Source organism: Grampus griseus, assembly GCF_964374135.1.
Source record: "Grampus griseus genome assembly, chromosome: 11".
Taxonomy (NCBI): Eukaryota; Metazoa; Chordata; class Mammalia; order Artiodactyla; family Delphinidae; genus Grampus; species Grampus griseus.
This window is the reverse complement of record NC_139005.1, coordinates 39,347,615-39,365,300: the sequence shown is the minus strand read 5'-3', so window position 1 is coordinate 39,365,300 and position 17,686 is coordinate 39,347,615. Positions and strand designations below refer to the sequence as shown.

The 17,686-nt window shown below is 57.3% G+C and overlaps 2 protein-coding genes across 2 annotated transcripts; one reads left to right on the top strand and one right to left on the bottom strand.

Annotated features, from left to right (window-relative positions):
* Positions 1 to 217: 217 nt before the first annotated feature.
* On the bottom strand, positions 218 to 3,230 carry WNT1 (Wnt family member 1; the record flags this gene model as incomplete). The annotated part of the gene is made up of 4 exons (XM_082665039.1): positions 218 to 706; positions 1,192 to 1,457; positions 2,145 to 2,398; positions 3,127 to 3,230. The coding sequence occupies 4 exons, from the start codon at positions 3,228 to 3,230 to the stop codon at positions 218 to 220; spliced, it is 1,113 nt and encodes a 370-aa protein (XP_082521165.1).
* An 8,787-nt stretch (positions 3,231 to 12,017) lies between these two features.
* On the top strand, positions 12,018 to 15,699 carry WNT10B (Wnt family member 10B; the record flags this gene model as incomplete). Its single annotated transcript, XM_082665038.1, has 4 exons — positions 12,018 to 12,106; positions 12,229 to 12,491; positions 14,270 to 14,643; positions 15,241 to 15,699. The coding sequence occupies exons 1-4, from the start codon at positions 12,033 to 12,035 to the stop codon at positions 15,697 to 15,699; spliced, it is 1,170 nt and encodes a 389-aa protein (XP_082521164.1). The 5' UTR covers positions 12,018 to 12,032.
* Positions 15,700 to 17,686: the final 1,987 nt, after the last annotated feature.

Genomic DNA, 17,686 nt, shown 5'->3' with positions numbered 1-17,686 from the left:
AGGTCAGTCAGGATGGCAAGAGGGTTCATGCCGCCCCAGGCAAGTGGTTTCAGGAGTCCCCAGGTAGGAGCAGGTGGGAGAAATGATCGGATACGCAGGAGTCGCGGAGTGTGGCTGAAGGGGCTGGGTGGGCGAGGATCGGGGTCTTAGGTGCCAGCGAATCTGTTTGGGGGTGGGCTTGACGAGAACGCTCCTAGGGATGAGTCCGCGCAGCGCCTCACAGGCACTCGTGCAGTACGCGAGTGTGCGTGCAGTTGCGGCAGCTGACGTGGCAGCACCAGTGGAAGGTGCAGTTGCAGCGCTCGGTGACGCGCTGCGTGCGCGTGCGGTGGCCCCGGCCACAGCAGAGCAGCTCGCAGCCGTCCAGCGCGGGCGACGAGCTGTTGCAGGCGCGCCCTGCCGTGCCCGCTGTACCCAGGCGTCCGCTGTATGTGCAGAAGTTGGGCGATTTCTCGAAGTAGACGAGATCGTGGGGGGAGGGAGGCTTGTGAGCGGGGTCCTCGGGCTCGAGGCGCAGCAGTTCCGCCCGCGAGGCGCGGTTGTTGCCGCGATTGCCGTACAGGACGCGCGAGGCGCCGTCGAAGCGGTCCCGCAGCACGTCGCCCACGGCGCGCAGCGTGGGCAGCCGCATCCAGCACGTGCGCACCGTGCACGAGCCGGACATCCCGTGGCACTTGCACTCCTGGCGCATCTCGGAGAACACGGTCTGGGGGAAACGGAGAAGAAAGGGTGTTCCAGGGCACTGTCAGAGTCAGGGCCACCTTCCCAGATACCGCCCCCTCCCGGACGTCGCCGGAACCTCAGCAAAGGCCCAGGCCTAGCCGCGCACAGAGGAAGGGAGGCGCGAAATGTCCCGCAGAGATTTGGACACTAAGCCCAACTCTGCTCCACCCGGCGAATCTGTCTCTGCCTCTCAACCTGGTTTTTTGAACCTGTACAGTGGAGGGGCTGTAGGCAATACAGTCTATGGGTTACATGACTTCTAACCTCTCAGTTGTCAGCCACTGTCTCTTTCATTCTCTGGCTTCCTTCCAAGCCTCCGCGCTCTCCGGACGCCCTCGCCTGGCTCCTTACCCTACCCCATGACCTTATCACCGACCGTTACTTCCCAAGTTCGAGGTTAGCCTCTGCGAGGGACTCCGAGAACCCTGCCATTCCGTTTCGGGTGCGGTGACCCTCAAGCCCGCTCACCGTGCGGCCCGCCTCGTTGTTGTGAAGGTTCATGAGGAAGCGCAGGTCCCGCCCCTTCTCCCCGGAGTCCACAAACTCCCGGCCAAAGAGGCGGCCGAAGTCGATGTTGTCGCTGCAGCCTCCCCAGTGCCAATCGGGGCCCCCAGGACCGCGCCGCCGGTAGTCGCACGTGCAGGACTCGATGGAGCCCTCCGAGCAGGAGCGCGCCACCGAATGGGTGACCCCGGCCGAGGTGATGGCGAAGATAAATGCTGTTTCCCGACAGCCTGTTGGGGAAGGGAGCGGGGATCAGCTAGGGGGCACGCGGGGGTGCAGCAGGCACCTTCAGTGGAGGGCTTGGGACCCTTGAGTCCCACGCCCCAAATCCTTCCTTAGATTCCTGAAAGCCCGGCGACGGGCTGTGTTGGGAAGCTGGTCTCACGGAGAAAGCAAGTGCGTGGGCACGCAACCACGGCCACGCTTGTAATCACACGTTACTGAGACTCAGGGAGCATTCTGGCTTCTCGGTGGAAGTGGGGTAGCCCCAGAGAGAAAAGCCGGAAAGAGGGGAGTGGAGGAATTCTGCACCGCCAAGACCTCTCCGCAGCCCAAACTTTCGGCCCGGCCCTCGTCAGCGATTCAAGACTTGCTGGGCTGGAGGTAAGAGACGCCCGCAGAGACCAGCTTTGAGAGGAGCTGAGGGACAGCAGTGGCCAGCCAGCGTCCACGACTCGGAACTCCCTTTCTCTGGGGCAGTGGCTCAGAAAAGTTAGCTTCGTGCCCGAGGTGCACGGCTTGAAAGTCCCTGGTAGAACGAGTCTGGCCCAGAGCTAGTGCTGGCATGAAGCTCTTGGCGGGTGGATCGTGTGACCCTGCAGGTGCCCCGGACATCTTCCCTGCACTTGCCCGCCCCTGCCCTGGGGGTGACCGTGCGTTCCCCTGGTCCAGGAAGCGTCACCTTCCTGGGTACCCACCTCGGTTGACGATCTTGCCGAAGAGGTGGGGCCCCGAAGCTGTGGGACAGTTCCAGCGGCGGTTCCGGAACTGCCACTTGCACTCTCGCACAGCGCTCTGCAGCCCCCCGCTCACACTGTGCAGGATCCCCGGGTTCTGGCGGATCAGCCGCCGCTGTTTGCGGCTCAGCAGCTGCAGACTGGGCTCGAGTACCAGTTGCAGGCTCTTGGAGTCGGTCAGCAGGTTCGTGGAGGAGGCTACGTTCACGATGCCCCTGGTGAGACGCATGATAGGAGCTCAAGCTTTGGAAGGGGACCTGCACCCTAACCAGAAAGGTCATGCCCACCCTGTCCTCTTCCTGGAGCTATTTGCTGGCGAGAGCGGCGGGATCAATAGCAAGGTAACAGTTCCGCGCTCCCAGGCTCACTAGTTTGAAAGGACTTGGCGTCCAGAGTTTTGTGTTCCCAGGGATCTTAGGACTGCTCGGGGGCCCTGCGCCCGGAGCTGGACAGCAGAGGCACGGAGAACCAGAGACTAGATATTCACCTTGGTTCTCAGAGCCTGCTTCCGGGCAGCCTGGTGAGCAAACCCTGGCCTGCCATCCATGCCCGCCCAAGGCGTGAAATGCTTGGGAGTTCCACCCTCTACTTGGCTTCTTTCTGAGTGCACGCCTGCCCTTTCTCTCCCGAGGCTGGGAAACCTGTGGTGTGACTACCGCCGTGAGGCTCGGTTTGGGGCTCTTGGAAGAAGGGCGGTGCTAGATGGGAGTGGGCTCCCTGGCTGGAGTATCGTGGGCCACCGGGCGGACCATTCACCCCACTTAAGCAGAGCTGGATCCTCTGGAGCAGCTCCGCCCCAGAGCGCCCCTCGGTGTCTCAAAGGGAAGTCAGAGCGCTGGAGAGAGCCTGTCTGCGGACGGATCCCAGAGCGTGGGAGCTGGATGGGGCTGGCCCCTGGCTCTGTGCCCCGAGACAAGTGGCGACCCCGCACCAGCTCACTTACCACCATCGGCCACTGCTGTTGGCGGCCAGGGCTGCAGGCAGAGCGGCCAGCGCCAGCAACAGCGTAGCGGAAACCCAGCCAGGCAGCAGCGCCCAGTGCCCCATGGCCTGCCCGGCCTTGCCCGCTCTGTGCTGCAGTTGGGGCGGCTTTGGCTGCTGCCCGCGGCGGTGGGACTGGACGCGGCAGTGGCGGCTGTGGCGAGAGTCCGCAGTCTGGCTCTAACAGCCCCGGGGGCGGGCGACGGGCTGCATGGCTCGCGGTCCCAGCTGGTGGGCTGAGGCAGCCACGGCGGGCGGCACCGCCTCTTATAGTTGTGGCGCTGGCTGAAGTGACGATAGGAGGCTGCCCCGCCGGGCCGCACTGTGGCACCAGGGCACACCGGTCAGGGGCGCAGACAATGGGCAGCGAGCGGGGCCGTGGCTCCCGCCCGTCTGAGCCGAGAGCTGACGGGCTGGCCGTCGGGGCTCACCCCCGCCCCCTACCCGGTGGCTCCCGCCTCCGGACCTGCACTGGCCGCCGACCCCTCCCCTTGGGACGCCCTCCCACGCGCGCCCGCCTCACTCCTCTCCGCGTCCGGAGCCCGTCGGGGACCAGCGTCCGCCAGGGGGCGCGGCGACCAGTGTGCTGCGGGCACAAACTGCCGGGAGCTCAACCGCTTCGCTGCCTGCTGTGGGGCTGTCCCCTCGACGTCACCCCGGTCCCCGCCGGCGTCTCCTCTCTCCCCCATCCTGAGTGGAAGAAGGAAAGCTGTGGTTCTGGGCAGCGACTCTGGGGAGATACCTCCCCTCCCAGGACCCCCCGACGGCTGGACAGGGAAGGAAAAGGGGGGAGACTGGGGTGGGGCTGGGGCTGTGGTCAGGGAAGTCCCAGGGGTGGGTTGGGGGATGCGCTGACCACACAGAGCCCCACCATGGAGAGGGACCTGAGGCAGCGGCAGTCTGTGCTTGTGAGGTGGGCTGGAAGGAGTGCACAAGTGGCTGCGTGTGTGCGCGCTAAAGTGGGACAGTGCAAATGAGACTCCGGGTGAGAATATGTGTGAGTGTGTTCTGAGAGCGCACACTCACGGGTGTCCTTGTGCACAGAAAATCCATGTTCAGAAGAGGGATGTGAGGAGCCTTTCCCAGGAATCTTGGAACTTAGCTCAGGTCAGAAAGGGTCATCTAGTCGTCTTGTCACCACCTGGGGCAGTGCATCATCTCCTAGGTGTCGGGAAGGAGGTGGCAGCTACGTCAGGAGAGACCCAGAAGGTTGGCCGAGGAACAAAGAGTGTCTGGAACTGTGTGCGGAGGTGGGCGGTTGAGTGGGCGATTAAATATGCATAGGTGTGTCACTCTCACCCGGCGTACCTCATGCCATCCTATAGTGTGTCACCCTGTGGCATGTGTCAGCCTGTGCATGTCACTGGGGGAGGGGGACTACGCCTGTAACCAAGGTGGTATCAAGATGGATGAGTGGCAGTGTCTCTAAGGACTAGGCTCAGAAAGGAAGGGCAGTGGAGCAGATGTCAGGGGTGTACATGGAGGGGCTGGGAAGAGAAGGGCTGCTGGCTAAACTGAACCCAGAAGAGGGAACTTGTGTCTCCAAGTTTCTGCTTCTTTCTGAATTTTTCTGCCAGGTTTCTGTCTTCTCCCCCCCAGACTCTGGCTCTCTTCACTCTCACCGTGCCAGGTTACCTAGAGCACCTGCGACCATCTCTACGAGTCCTGGGAGTCCCTCCTCCTAGGACTCCATCTCAGCCTCAAGGCCACCTCTGCCTCCTATCGAAGAAGTGGCAGCTGTTCCCTATATGGGGCATAGGGGGCACTGCCAGCCTGGTTCTCATGCCCCACCACCACACACAGGTGGCCCCTGGAAGACGGAGGATCTCCTCCTTTAGGTCTCTCCTGTCTCTCCATTTTACCGAGGAAAAACTACATTGGGCAGTTATCCAAGGGCCACGTAGCTAACGAGGGAATAAACGGTAGAGCCAGGTTAAAACCCAGACTGTTTTGACTCAAAGCCCATGCTCTTTCCACCTTACTGGCTGCTTGTGACTGTGCAGCAATAGCAGGCTGGGAGCTCTTCCTGAAATTGGCAGATAAAGAAAAATGGTCTTTAGGATCTTCCTGCCTCTCCTTTTTTTTTAAAAAAAAATTATTTATTTGTTTGGCTGTACCAGGTCTTAGTTGCAGCATGTGGGATCTAGTTCCCTGACTAGGGATCGAACCTGGGCCCCTACATGTGGAGCGTGGAGTCTTAACCACTGGACCACCAGGGAAGTCGCTCCCTTTTTTTTTTTTAACATCTTTATTGGAGTATAATTGCTTTACAGTGTTGTGTTAGTTTCTGCTTTATAACAAAGTGAATCAGCTATACATATACCTATATACCCTTATCTCCTCCCTCTTGCGTCTCCCTCCCACCCTCCCTACCCCACAACTCTAGGTGGTCACAAAGCACCGAGCTGATTGCCTCCCTTTTTGATCCTCTCTTTTCCCTCTCCTCTGCCTTTCGGATGCTTTTTGACTGAGCAATATACCCAGGCCTGATCCTAAAGTGTTCCAAGTCCCAGAAATGATCAGGCTTCCCCTCCAATGCAGGGAAATCACTCTAAGAAATAAATGCTTGATAAGTTTAATTAATCTTCCTGGGGCACTTGCATTGTAAAAGAGATGCATATTAACACAAATGAAGCCTGATGGAGGTTATTTTTGAGGGGAATGTATTTTCCAGGCCCTTTGCCCAGTCCAGCATGCTTGTCCCCTCCAAGGATTTGACCCTGAGGGACAAGGTGTACTGGCCCAGCATCTTCCACAGGTCTAAAAGCCAGTGGCCTCTGCAGAGGCCACCCAGCACAGATGGCTCAAGTAAATAGACAGTGTACCATGGGCAGCCTGTCCTTTGTCCCTTAGGATTTCCTTCCCACTGGGGCCTGGGTCACATCTTTTGGCTTGGTGGGTTGATAAAACATCATGGAGGAGGGAGCTGGGCTCGAAGACAGGGCAGTCCTGTCTGTGGCCACTGGTGACAAGCAGAGGTGGGAAGAGAGGAAAGAAGGATTCAGTATCCTTTGTTCCACCATTCCACCCACCAGGAATAGTGGGGAAGAGTGGGAGGGCTCTAGGTCTGGTCACACTCTGTATGACCTGGCCCAAATTCCTATTTAGATCAAATCGTCGCTCTATCAATCGTCCTCTCCTTCTTTCCTGCGTCATCGGTTTACCTAGCTACTGGATCATACCCATCAGCATACAAATATGCTGTAATGTCTCCCATCTAAAAAACCCCAGAACTTTGTTTGACTTCACATTACCACCCAACGTTGCCCCATTTCTCTGCTGTCTTTATATATATATATATATATATTTATTTTTGGCTGCATTGGGTCTTCATTGCCGTGCAAGGGCTTTCTCTAGTGTGGAGAGCAGGCGTTACTCCTCATTGTGGCGTGCGGGCTTCTCATTGCAGTGGCTTCTCTTGCTGCAGAGCACGGGCTTCAGTAGTTGTGGCACGTGGGCTCAGTAGCTGTGGCGCACGGGCTTCGTTGCTCCGCGACATGTGGGATCTTCTCGGACCAGGGCTGGAACCTGTGTCCCCTGCATTGGCAGGCAGATTCTTAACCACTGCGCCACCAGGGAATCCCCTCTCTGCTGTCTTTTACTGCAGAACTCAAAAGCGTTGCTTTAATCACCAATGCCGGTTTCTTTTCTTTATTCTGTCTTTCCACCACCCTAATCACACCTTCTAACCCACTACATTTCCTTATAAAAATCATCCATGACCTCCGTTTTGCTCTACAGTCAAATCTCAGTTCTCATCCTAACAAACTTTTTAGGAATAGCAGACAAAGTTGAACACTTCCTCCTTGAAATATTCTCTCTCGATTTCTGGAGCACCGTTCCTACCTCCCTGGCTGCTCAGTCTCTTTATCTGGTTCCACCTTTGTACCCAATTTCTACATAACTCATTGAACTGCACCCCAGTTCAATCTGGAGCTTCTTCTCAGTCTACACTCACTCCTTTGGTGAACTATCCAGTCTCATGCTCCCTACTTTTATCTCTGGCCCTGAACTCTGGACTTGCATATCTAACACTTGAATAAACACCTCAAAATGTACAATGTCCAAAACTGAACTCCCAGTTCTTCCCTTGCACCTGCTCTTTTTTCAGTCATCCCCATCCCAGTAAATCGCAACTCCATCCTTTCAGTCGCTCAGGACAAGAATCTTAGAGCCATCCTTGACTCATCTGTTTTCTTATAATCTGTGTCAAATCAGTAAAAAAAAGAAAAGAAAACAGTCTTGCCCTTCTGTCTTCAAAATATATGTAGAATCGGATCCATTCTTACCATTCCACTTCTACAACACTGGTCAGAGCCACCATCATATCTCTCTCCTGTACTATTGCAATAACCTCCTAACAGCTCTCCCTGCCCCAGTCCTTGGGCCCCATAGTCTATTTTCCACAGAGCCATTCTTTCTAAAACAAAGTAAGATCGTTTCATTCTCTGCTCAGAATTTTCCAGTGATTCCCTATCTCACTCAAAGGAAAAGGCAAAATCTTTATTTTTGCCTACAAGGCTCTATATAATCTGACCTTGCTCCTTCCTTGTCCTCTAACTTCATTGCCTACCACTCTCTCCCCTGTGGGTTCCTCCCTCCAGCCACACCGGCCTCCTTGCTAATTCCTTGAACGTACGAAGTAAGTGTCTGTCCCAAGATCTTTGCACCTGCTTTTCTGTCTTCTGGAATGCCCTTCCTCAGCTATCTCCATGAATTTGTTGCTTCCCTTTTCCTCCCCCTGTATAAAATGTTAATTCCACTACCTATCTCCTTTACCCTGCTTTATTTTTCTTTGTATCACTTTTGACCATGGATAACTTTAAAGGCTTAAAGTAGAAAATTAGTAGCAAGCCACCGCCCCCCTTGAAATAGAAATGAGAGAGATATGTCAGAGGGGAGAGAGGCTTTACCTAGATGGGATCTGGGGAGGAAGCAGGGGGCCAGGGCTGAGGGTTATTGGCAGAGGAGCCTACCTTCCTTTGAAGCACCAGCAGGTGGCACTGTCTCCTTGGGCTGGGAAGGCATCAGTCTCTGGTAGAGAAGGGGGCAAAGTTCTGTCGAGGGTAATCTCACAGATAGGTTGGGTGTGTGTGTGGGGGGGGTTCTCGGGAGTCCAGCGTAGTCGGGCTGCGGAACCTCTGGTGCCTCCGGGTGGTGGCCTACGGTGCTGCAGCAGAAGGCGTGAGAGGCGGAGGGTGGGCAGCGCAGCTGAGCTCACCGCCGCCGCGGGCGCATCCATCCCTCCAGGGCCTATAATTTGGGTTCCCCGGGCCTGGCCGCCCCTATCAGCGGCTCAGCAATAGATGAGTCACCCGGGACCCTGGGCCAAGGCAAACACGGGGTGGGGGGAGGAGGGGGAGGAAGAGGAGGAGGCTTTCGAGACTGTACTCAGCTTTAGCCGACGCCTCAGTTGCTCGATCCCCCAATCTCCCTTTTCTTTGACCCCCGCCCTATAGGGCCCCAGTGTCCTTCTCAGATTGCTCTCGGTGCGTCCATCCCCATGATGGGAAGGCAGCCCCCTACCCTTCCCATTGAGGGGAAGGGGGATCAGTTTGCTCCCATTTCCCTCCCTGAAGCGATGACAGTCCCTCACTTTCCCCCTGCTGTCATGGCCCCAACCCTTGTCAAGGTCCCTCTGGTTCCCGCCCCTCTCCTTTCCTGGAGCTGGCCGCGTGCTTGGGGTATTAGGCAATGGGTGTGTACCCGCAGCCCTCTCCAGGCCCCGCCTGCCACACCACCCTCCAGCCGCCTGCGGGTCAGTGCTCAGGCCAGCCGGTCGGGCCAAGGGCACTGGGGGCCAGCTCAGGCCACCCAGTCTGCCTGCCTGTGGCCTCATGTCCCAGAGCTGGGCTTCTGCAGGGAGAGGGAACAGGAGTATGGGTCCTTGGACTTGGGATAGGCCAGCTTGGGGAGCCCTGGGGTCACTAAGAAGTTGGAATCTGTGGCAGTAGTTCTGACCCTGGCCCTTCCTTGGCACCTGGCTATACGGCAGCCCAACAAGGGTAGAATAAGAAGGAACAGTCTGAAACTGGAGACACATGGAGAAATACGAGCGTCCAAGAGGTCCCCCTGTGGGAGAAGAGGGGCATAGGAGACCTCGTCCCCCCTTCCAGGGCCCTAGGTAAACTTCCAGGCTGACAACCAGGGAGAAGGACAAGGACACTGGTGAGGATCACCGAATCCAGGTGTAAGGACAAAAGCTACTGAGTCAGGGTGCAGATTCTGGTGGCCTCAAAAGCCATACACGGTTTGGTCCTTGGCCCCTAAACAGGAAGGAGGGGCAAGAGCTCTAGGGCTCCTTCTCCTATACTCCCCTCTCCCCCCAAGGTAGGACAGCAGAGGGGAGCAAGCAACCCTCCGTGGTCACAGCTGTCCAGTGTCAGGACCATGGCGCTTTCACCTCCCTAGCCTGCTTGAGGCCTGGCACAGGAAGGTGATTAATACATTTCCTACCAGATGAAAGTCATTAATCTCCCTCAGACAGCTTCGCCCCCTAGACAGCAATGCCCCCTGCAGCACGGGGCAGGACCTGCAGCCACACAGACTGGAGGCTGGCTGCCCAGCAGAGCTACATGGCCAGTACCAAGGAAGCGATGACTGGGGCTGTGGGTTTCAGCCCCGTGGCCCTGCTTCCCCGGGGGGCCTGTCTCTGAGTCAACGTGCCAGCCTTGGGCGCGCGGGGCCAGCGGTGCCTTGGGCTGCGGTCTGGCAGGGGCGGGGGGCGGCTGGGAAGCCTGGGGCCCCTCTCTGGCAAAAATAGCCCACAGTGGTTAGAGCTGGGAGGGTGAGTCAGGCAGGAGCGCAGCAGCGCCTAACCCCTTCGCTGCCACTGGGGCTCCCTAAGGTGGTTTGCCTCCGTATCTGCAACCCAGGATCAGGCTCTTTCCCTGGCTGTCCTTGAGCCGGGCTCAGCTCGGGATACCGAGGCCCTCCTCCTTCCACGTGAAGCAAGTCTGAGAGTCTGGAGCAGGAATATGGGCCACGCGGAGTGCAGACCCGGGATCCTAGGAAGGGCAGGAGACCTCTGCTGGCAAGGATGCCTGTAAGCTAAGGGGAAGCATTGGGGCAGGCTGAAGATCTCTGGAGTTACCCGAGCCGCTGCTAAAGCCAAACTCTGAGGCCAGAGCTGACCCCTCCCAAGGGGCAGGCGTAGGGCTCGGAGGTGGGCGGAAGCCAAGCCACCCAGAAGGGAGCTGCTCCTGCCGGCTCCGATTGCCCTGCACTGTGCTCTCTCTGAGGGCTCTACCCAAGACTGTCCAGCGACAGAAGCTCGATCTCAGCTCCATCTTCATCTTCTCAAGGGCACCTTGCAGCCATCCAACTATCAGTGGGAAACTGAGGCAAAGAGAAATGACCACTTGGGACCAGGGTCCTGGCTCCCTAGACTGGGTCACTGCACCCTTCTTGCAGCCTGGGCGGTCCCAGAGCAGGTGAGCGGAACTCTGGCCCACCTCCCCCTTCAGCGGGGCCAAGCCTGAACCCAGGCGTCGGGGGAGAGGGTGTGTGTGTGCGCTGGGAGGAGGGGGAGCGGCTGGGCTCCCCGGGTCATGGCGGGGGGTGCGAGGAGTGGGGTGGGGATGCCCCGGGCTCGGGGAGGGGCCGCAGCTCTGTCAGCTGCGGCAGAGCCGCCGGTGAGCTCGGCGCGAGTAGAGCCAGAGCCCCCAGTTCTTTGCTCGCCCGCCTGCTAGCTTTCTCGATCACTCCCTCCCTTCCTCCCTCCCTTCCTCCCGGCGGCCGCGGCGGCGCTGGGGAAGCGGCGAAGAGGAGTGGCCCTGCCCTGGAAGAATGCGGCTCTGCCGAGGGGGCAGAACCCGACGCAGTCTCCCCACGGTTTGAACAGCCCCAGCCCAGGCTACCCAACCGCGCCAGTGGCGGACTCTGCACGAGAGCAGCTGGAGGTAATCGGGACCGGGAGAGCAGGGAGGGCAGGGACTCGCACACGGGGACGAGACGGGCACAGTGGCAGTCAGACAGACAGACACGCATCCGCCCACGGGGGCACAGAGATGCGGAGAGAGTCAGGGATATCGCCAGAAATAAAGACACCGCAAATAAAGGAGTGGCCCCAGATTTGGAGGGCAATGAACGAGAGCAAAGGGGTGGGGACTGAGACTGGGGACCTGGTGGGGACCAGAGGGGCGATGCTAGGAGGAGGGGAACATGTAGTTAGGAAAGGTGGCAGATGAGGAAGAGGTCTCAGCTTGCGCCACGGTCCCTTTCAGGAGGGAACCAAAGTCCCCTCCCTGACTTTGCCGCACCTGGAGCCTCCCCTCGCTCCCTACTGGGGCCGAAGCGGGCAGAGTGGGATGGGGAGCCCATTTCTCCACCCTTTTCAGAGAAGTTGCTGGCCTTAGACGGCACCTGGAGGCGACAGCCCCCCACTCCCGCCCTGCCATCTGGGGGTGGTGGGGAACCCTCTCTCAGTCCTGCCCAGCAGCCCAGTGAGATGGTGAAGCTGTGTTGGGCAGGGGAAGCCAGTCTTGGGGCCCTTGAAAAGGGAGCGGTGGGCAAGGTAGTGGAGAGCTGTTTGTGAGTCTCTACCTCTGTTTGCACGTGAGTGTGTCTGTGTGCCAGGCATTGTGTCTGGCTAGATCGGCTCCAGAGCACTAGCGTAAGTCCCAGCTTCTAGGCGGGGACTCTTCCTCCAGGGCCCAGGTACTCTGGGAATCAAGGCGTGATCTTTATTGTTTTGTTTGAGGGGGGTGAGAACGGTCGGTGGGGTGGCACTGGTGAGTTAGGAGCCCGAAGTTGAGCATCCTTTGGTTGCCTAGGCGAGCCACCCTATTCCGGAGCCATCCTTAAGTCTCCCTGTCCCGCAGGCCCTGATCGATCTGCCCACCGGCGCCTTCGGGCCCGGGATTCGACATGCGGGAGGAGCCGCGGCCGCGGCCTCCGCCCTCGGGCCTCGCGGGTCTCCTGTTCCTGGCTTTGTGCAGTCGGTGAGCAGTTCCCCTGTCACCCAGCCCACGAGAGAAAGCCCTGGGCTAGAGGCGGGGCGGGAGGAGTCAGAGGGGGCGCGAGGCCTGGACCACTGACCCTCAAATGCCTTCTCGGTTCCCAGGGCCCTAAGCAATGAGATTCTGGGTCTGAAGCTGCCCGGCGAGCCGCCGCTGACGGCCAACACCGTATGCTTGACGCTGTCGGGCCTGAGCAAACGGCAGTTAGGCCTGTGCCTGCGCAGCCCCGACGTGACGGCGTCCGCGCTTCAGGGCCTGCACATCGCGGTCCACGAGTGTCAGCACCAGCTGCGTGACCAGCGCTGGAACTGCTCGGCGCTCGAGGGCGGCGGTCGCCTGCCGCATCACAGCGCCATCCTCAAGCGCGGTGAGCCTGACGGGGCGGGTCTGTGCCGCCGCCGGGGCTGGGGGGCGGGGGGCAGGCCGAGGCGAGCGGAGGCGGGAAGGGACGAGTTCACGACTCCGGGAGGGGCCTCTCCGGGAATTTCCCCCGGAGCCGCGCGCGGAGTAGGGTCTGGCCACCCGTCTGGGGCCCCGTGCTTCTGACTTCCACCTGCGCACTGCCGGCAAGGCAGCTGGGTCCCTGCTCCCCTACCCTAGGCGCCCCCGCCCCTTTCCTGCCTCCGCCCAGCTGATCTGGGCTGCCCCTGTGAGCAAGAGATTCCCCCAGCCCTGGAAACTTCAAATGCCCCCCTTTTTCCCCTCCCCCAGTTTTCTGTCCCTCCCTCTCCATGGGACAAGCCCAGGCTGGTGTCCCCAGAGCCTCAGCGGGGGTGGGGTGATGCCCCCAACCGTTTAAGGGTTAAACCTACTCCCCTAATTACTGGGGTTCCCAGGAGCAGAAGGTGGGAACAAAGACCCTGATGGCTTTGAAGTCGGGGAGCATCCCCCTCCTCTGTGCTGTGAGGGCCCCAGGTGGCTCTCACCTGAGCAGGTGAGGAGCGGCTAGAGGGGCGGAGAACAGGTCACTGCGGGGCCTGGTCTGGGGGCCCTGGTCTGAGAGGCAGCCCTGTCTCTTGCCAGGCCACGCTGGAGTTTACTCCCTAGAGGAGTAAACATCCATCTCAGGCTCAGCCCAAGGGTGGGGGCAATACTTTGGGGACCACAGGGTTAATAGGCAGCTACCATCTTCAGGGGAATTCCCAAGACTTGTGCAGACAGCTTCCCCCCTGGAGGGCTGGGGCTGGAGGATCGGGAGGCTGGGCCAGGAGCCCTGCGTCCCGGGGTGGGAGAGGCCTGGCCCCTAGAGAGGGGCTGTCTCTCATCCACTCAGGGCTCCAGAGAGCCCCTGCCTAGAAGGAAGTGAGGGACCCCCTCCATTTCCACAGGGCCTGGTGTAGGCGAAGGCTTTGATGCCTAAATGAGAAGCATGTCTATCTAAGCCTGGGAAAGGCTTGTCATCCTGAGCCTCTGTGACCCCCAAAACATAACAAAGAAGCCAACATTTTAAGAGGACCTTAGGGAGAATCACCCACACCTCTCTCCCTCTCCCAGTGTTTTATAGAGTAATAGCAGGTTAGGATAAACATAAAGGCTAGTCTTAATGGGCAAATATAAAACTAGAAGCTGGAAAGAGGAAGGACAGCTCCACAGCTCCCGTACTTTGGGGATGTTGGAGTGGTGGAGGGTAGGTTGGTTAAAAGACTGATTAAAATAACCTTGAATTACACACACACACACACACACACACACACACACACACACACACACACACAATGAAAGGACTCTGCTCCCACCCCACCTGCAGGGCTGGGGAATTTCTAAGGCTTTCAGATGTAGAACTGAGTGAACACATCTTCAAAGACCTCAGGGACTCTCTCTTAGTCATCTCTCAACCCCAGGGGTCTTTCCCTTTAGGCTAGCTCTTTCATCCATACCTGAAAATCCCAGACTTACAGAGCAAGAATGGGCCTCAGGAATGATCTCAAACCATCCTCTCCCTTTAAAGATGAGGAAACTGAGGCTCTGTGCTCTCGGTTCCCTTACTTCCCGTGTGACTTGCTCCCAAATTACTCAGCTGGTAAAAGGCAGGACCAGGAGTCAGGAGTTTCTGGAATTGGAGTGTGGCTGTTTATTTCCTTTGGCCCCCTTACTCTCAGCTGCCTGTCAGACTTACCCCTACCATCATAACCTTTTCATCCTCAGGTTTCCGAGAGAGCGCTTTTTCCTTCTCCATGCTGGCTGCTGGGGTCATGCATGCGGTAGCCACGGCCTGCAGCCTGGGCAAGCTGGTGAGCTGCAGCTGCGGCTGGAAGGGCAGTGGCGAGCAGGATCGGCTGAGGGCCAAACTGCTGCAGTTGCAGGCACTGTCCCGGGGCAAGAGTTTTCCCCACTCCCTGCCCAGCCCGGGCCCCGGCTCAGGCCCCAGCCCTGGCCCCCAGGACACATGGGAATGGGGTGGCTGTAACCATGACATGGACTTTGGAGAGAAGTTCTCTCGGGATTTCTTGGATTCCAGGGAAGCTCCCCGGGACATCCAGGCACGAATGCGAATCCACAACAACAGGGTGGGGCGTCAGGTATGTGTGTGCAACTTGCCCTCCGTCTCCCGAGCTTTCGAGGCCCGGCTAGATCTTGGGAGGCACAGCATAGTAAGAGGATGTGGTGGGTGACTGTCACTCACCAGCTGGGTGGCCTCAGTTTTGCATCTGTAAAAAGAGTCTCATGATACCTACCTTACAGTGTCATTAAGACTGAGCTAGCACATAGAGCACCCAGAATAGTGCCTAGTCCTTGACAGGTGCTCATTACATGGTAGCTATTATTATAGCTGTCGTCCCTACAAAATTTAGGGGTGCGAGACTCCCTGGTTTAGCAGCGCTCACTCTGGAAAGAGCACTGGACTGGGAGTCAGGACAACTGGAGCTGAGTCCTGTTGCCAGCTAGTTATTGAAGATGGGCAAATTACACTCTGCTCTGGCTTCAGTTCTGCAACAATAACATGAGGGAGATGGGCTATTAGCCAGCCTCGAAGTGCCCTTTCTCGTCTGATATTTCCTTGTCATTCTTGCCTCTATTTGTCCGTCTGTGCCCTCTGTTCCCTCCCCTCTCCTGTGCCTTTGTGCTCTGTCCATTTGCTGCCCTCCCCTTTCACCTCTTCCCTGCTGATGCTCTAGGTGGTAACTGAAAACCTGAAGCGGAAATGCAAGTGTCATGGCACATCAGGCAGCTGCCAGTTCAAGACGTGCTGGAGGTCAGCCCCAGAGTTCCGGGTGGTAGGGGCGGCCTTGAGGGAGCGGCTGGGCCGGGCCATCTTCATTGATACTCACAACCGCAACTCTGGAGCCTTTCAACCCCGCCTTCGTCCCCGTCGCCTCTCAGGAGAACTGGTCTACTTTGAGAAGTCTCCTGACTTCTGTGAGCGAGACCCCACCATGGGCTCCCCAGGCACGCGGGGCCGGGCCTGCAACAAGACCAGCCGCCTGCTGGACGGCTGTGGCAGCCTGTGCTGTGGCCGCGGCCACAACGTGCTCCGGCAGACACGAGTTGAGCGCTGTCATTGCCGCTTCCACTGGTGCTGCTACGTGCTATGCGATGAGTGCAAGGTCACAGAATGGGTCAACGTGTGTAAGTGAGGGTCAGCCTCACTGAGGGGCTGGGGAAGGGGAGGGGCACCCTTGCAGCCTTTTGCTCTGATTTCTATCCAGGGTCAATCTTGGCCCCTGGAAGCTCAAAGTATCTACCTAGAAACAGCTTTGGGGGTGGTAGGGGTCAGGTGGAGTCTGTGATGTGTGGCCTTCTCCCCCACAGTAGGAGGGCCTTGAGGGGGAGCTGTCACCCTCTTCTGCTCCTCGAACATCCGAATGGACTAAGATGAGATGAACTGTATTGCCCCCCTCTACCCAACCTGGGGTCCCTTTAACTCTCATTCACACTCCTTTTGGCTGGGGAGTCCCTATAGTTTGACCACTCTTTCCTCTTGAGGGATAGCCCTAGGCATTGTGTGGGGCCATAAGACCTGTATCCAGGAGACCACTCTCTCCTATTTGCTTGTTCCCAAGCTCCTTTACTGCAGCCTGGGCCCCCTCTTAGCAAGTAATGGGAGATGGTTGTAGAGAGGTTTTTCTTAGGGAAGGGACAGAGCACAGGGCACTCAAAAACCCTGAAAGTTGTCTGTCTAGGCCCTTAGGGAAGCTGTCTCCCCAATTCAGATGTTAAAGGGAACCCTCCAAAGGAAGAATTTTACCTAAGATTCTCTGAGCCTCTTCTTCTTTCTTCAGCAGTGGGGGTGGGAATGGATAATTTATTGTACCGAGACTTGTTCTTGGTTCTTGTTTGTAACAAAAATAAATTAAGTTACTGGACCAGTGAATACAGATGGTGATATTTCTACCCACACTTGGGATCCCAGTCCTGGATTCTTTGCCGGGTGATTTCTCCTACCCTCCCACACTCAGTGACTTTTTGTATATCATGCCTGGTTCCACAAAGGATTTCAGATGGTCTGCAGGTGACCTGGCGACTTTTAGTGTGGAAAAACCTGGGCGGGGCGGGGGGACTTCTAGGTGTGAGGGACTAGAGATGTAAACATAGGCCCTATTTACGTTCTCTGTGCCTCAACTCCAAATTTTGCCTTGGTCACTGCCCTAAAACAGGGGTTGGCTTTTTTTTTTCCCCCCTGTAAAGGGCTTGGTGGTAGATACATTAGGCTTTCGGACTTCGTCGAAACTACTCAACTCTGTCATAATTACTCAAAAGCAGCCATAGACCATACATAAGCAAATGGGCATGGCTATGTCCAATAAAACTTAATTCACAGAAATGGACTGCGGGACCAGATTTGGTCCTCTGGCTGTGGTTTTTGACCCCTACCCTACACACCATGAGGTCACCTCCTTTCTGGAGTTTTCAAGTCCTGAAGATGTCCCGACATTGAACCTGGACCCAAAAGGGCAGGTTCTTTTCTCTCTGGCTCCAAATCAAAGAACTTGGAGATAGATGCAAGACTAATGGGAAACATATATAAAGGATTCCTACGCTCAAAATTGGAGTTTTTTACTTTGGAAACCAGAAAAACCAGCATGCTCTCCCACTGAATTATTTGCCTATGTAGTCTGTCTTTCCTTATTCAGAGCTCTTCTGCATTTAATCTCAATAAAACAATGCCTTTATCTTTTAGGAGATAACCATAACTAGAGAAAACAGAATTTCTTTTATTTCAATCCTGATTTCTTTCTATTCCTAGCCCAATATCATTGAAAATAAACAATTAGGGCTTACCTGGTGGCGCAGTGGTTGAGAATCCGCCTGTCAATGCAGGGGACACGGGTTCGATCCCTGGTCCGGGAAGATCCCACGTGCCGCGGAGCAACTAAGCCCGTGTGCCACAGCTACTGAGCCTGCGCTATAGAGCCCGCGAGCCACAACTACTGAGGCTGTGTGCCACAACTACTGAAGCCTGTGCGCCTAGAGCCTGTGCTCCGCTCCGCAACAAGAGAAGCCACCACGATGAGAAGCCTGCACACCACAATGAAGACCCAACGCTCCCCGCCGCAACTAGAGAAAGCCCGTGCACAGCAACGAAGACCCAACGTAGCCCAAAATTTAAAAAATATATATATA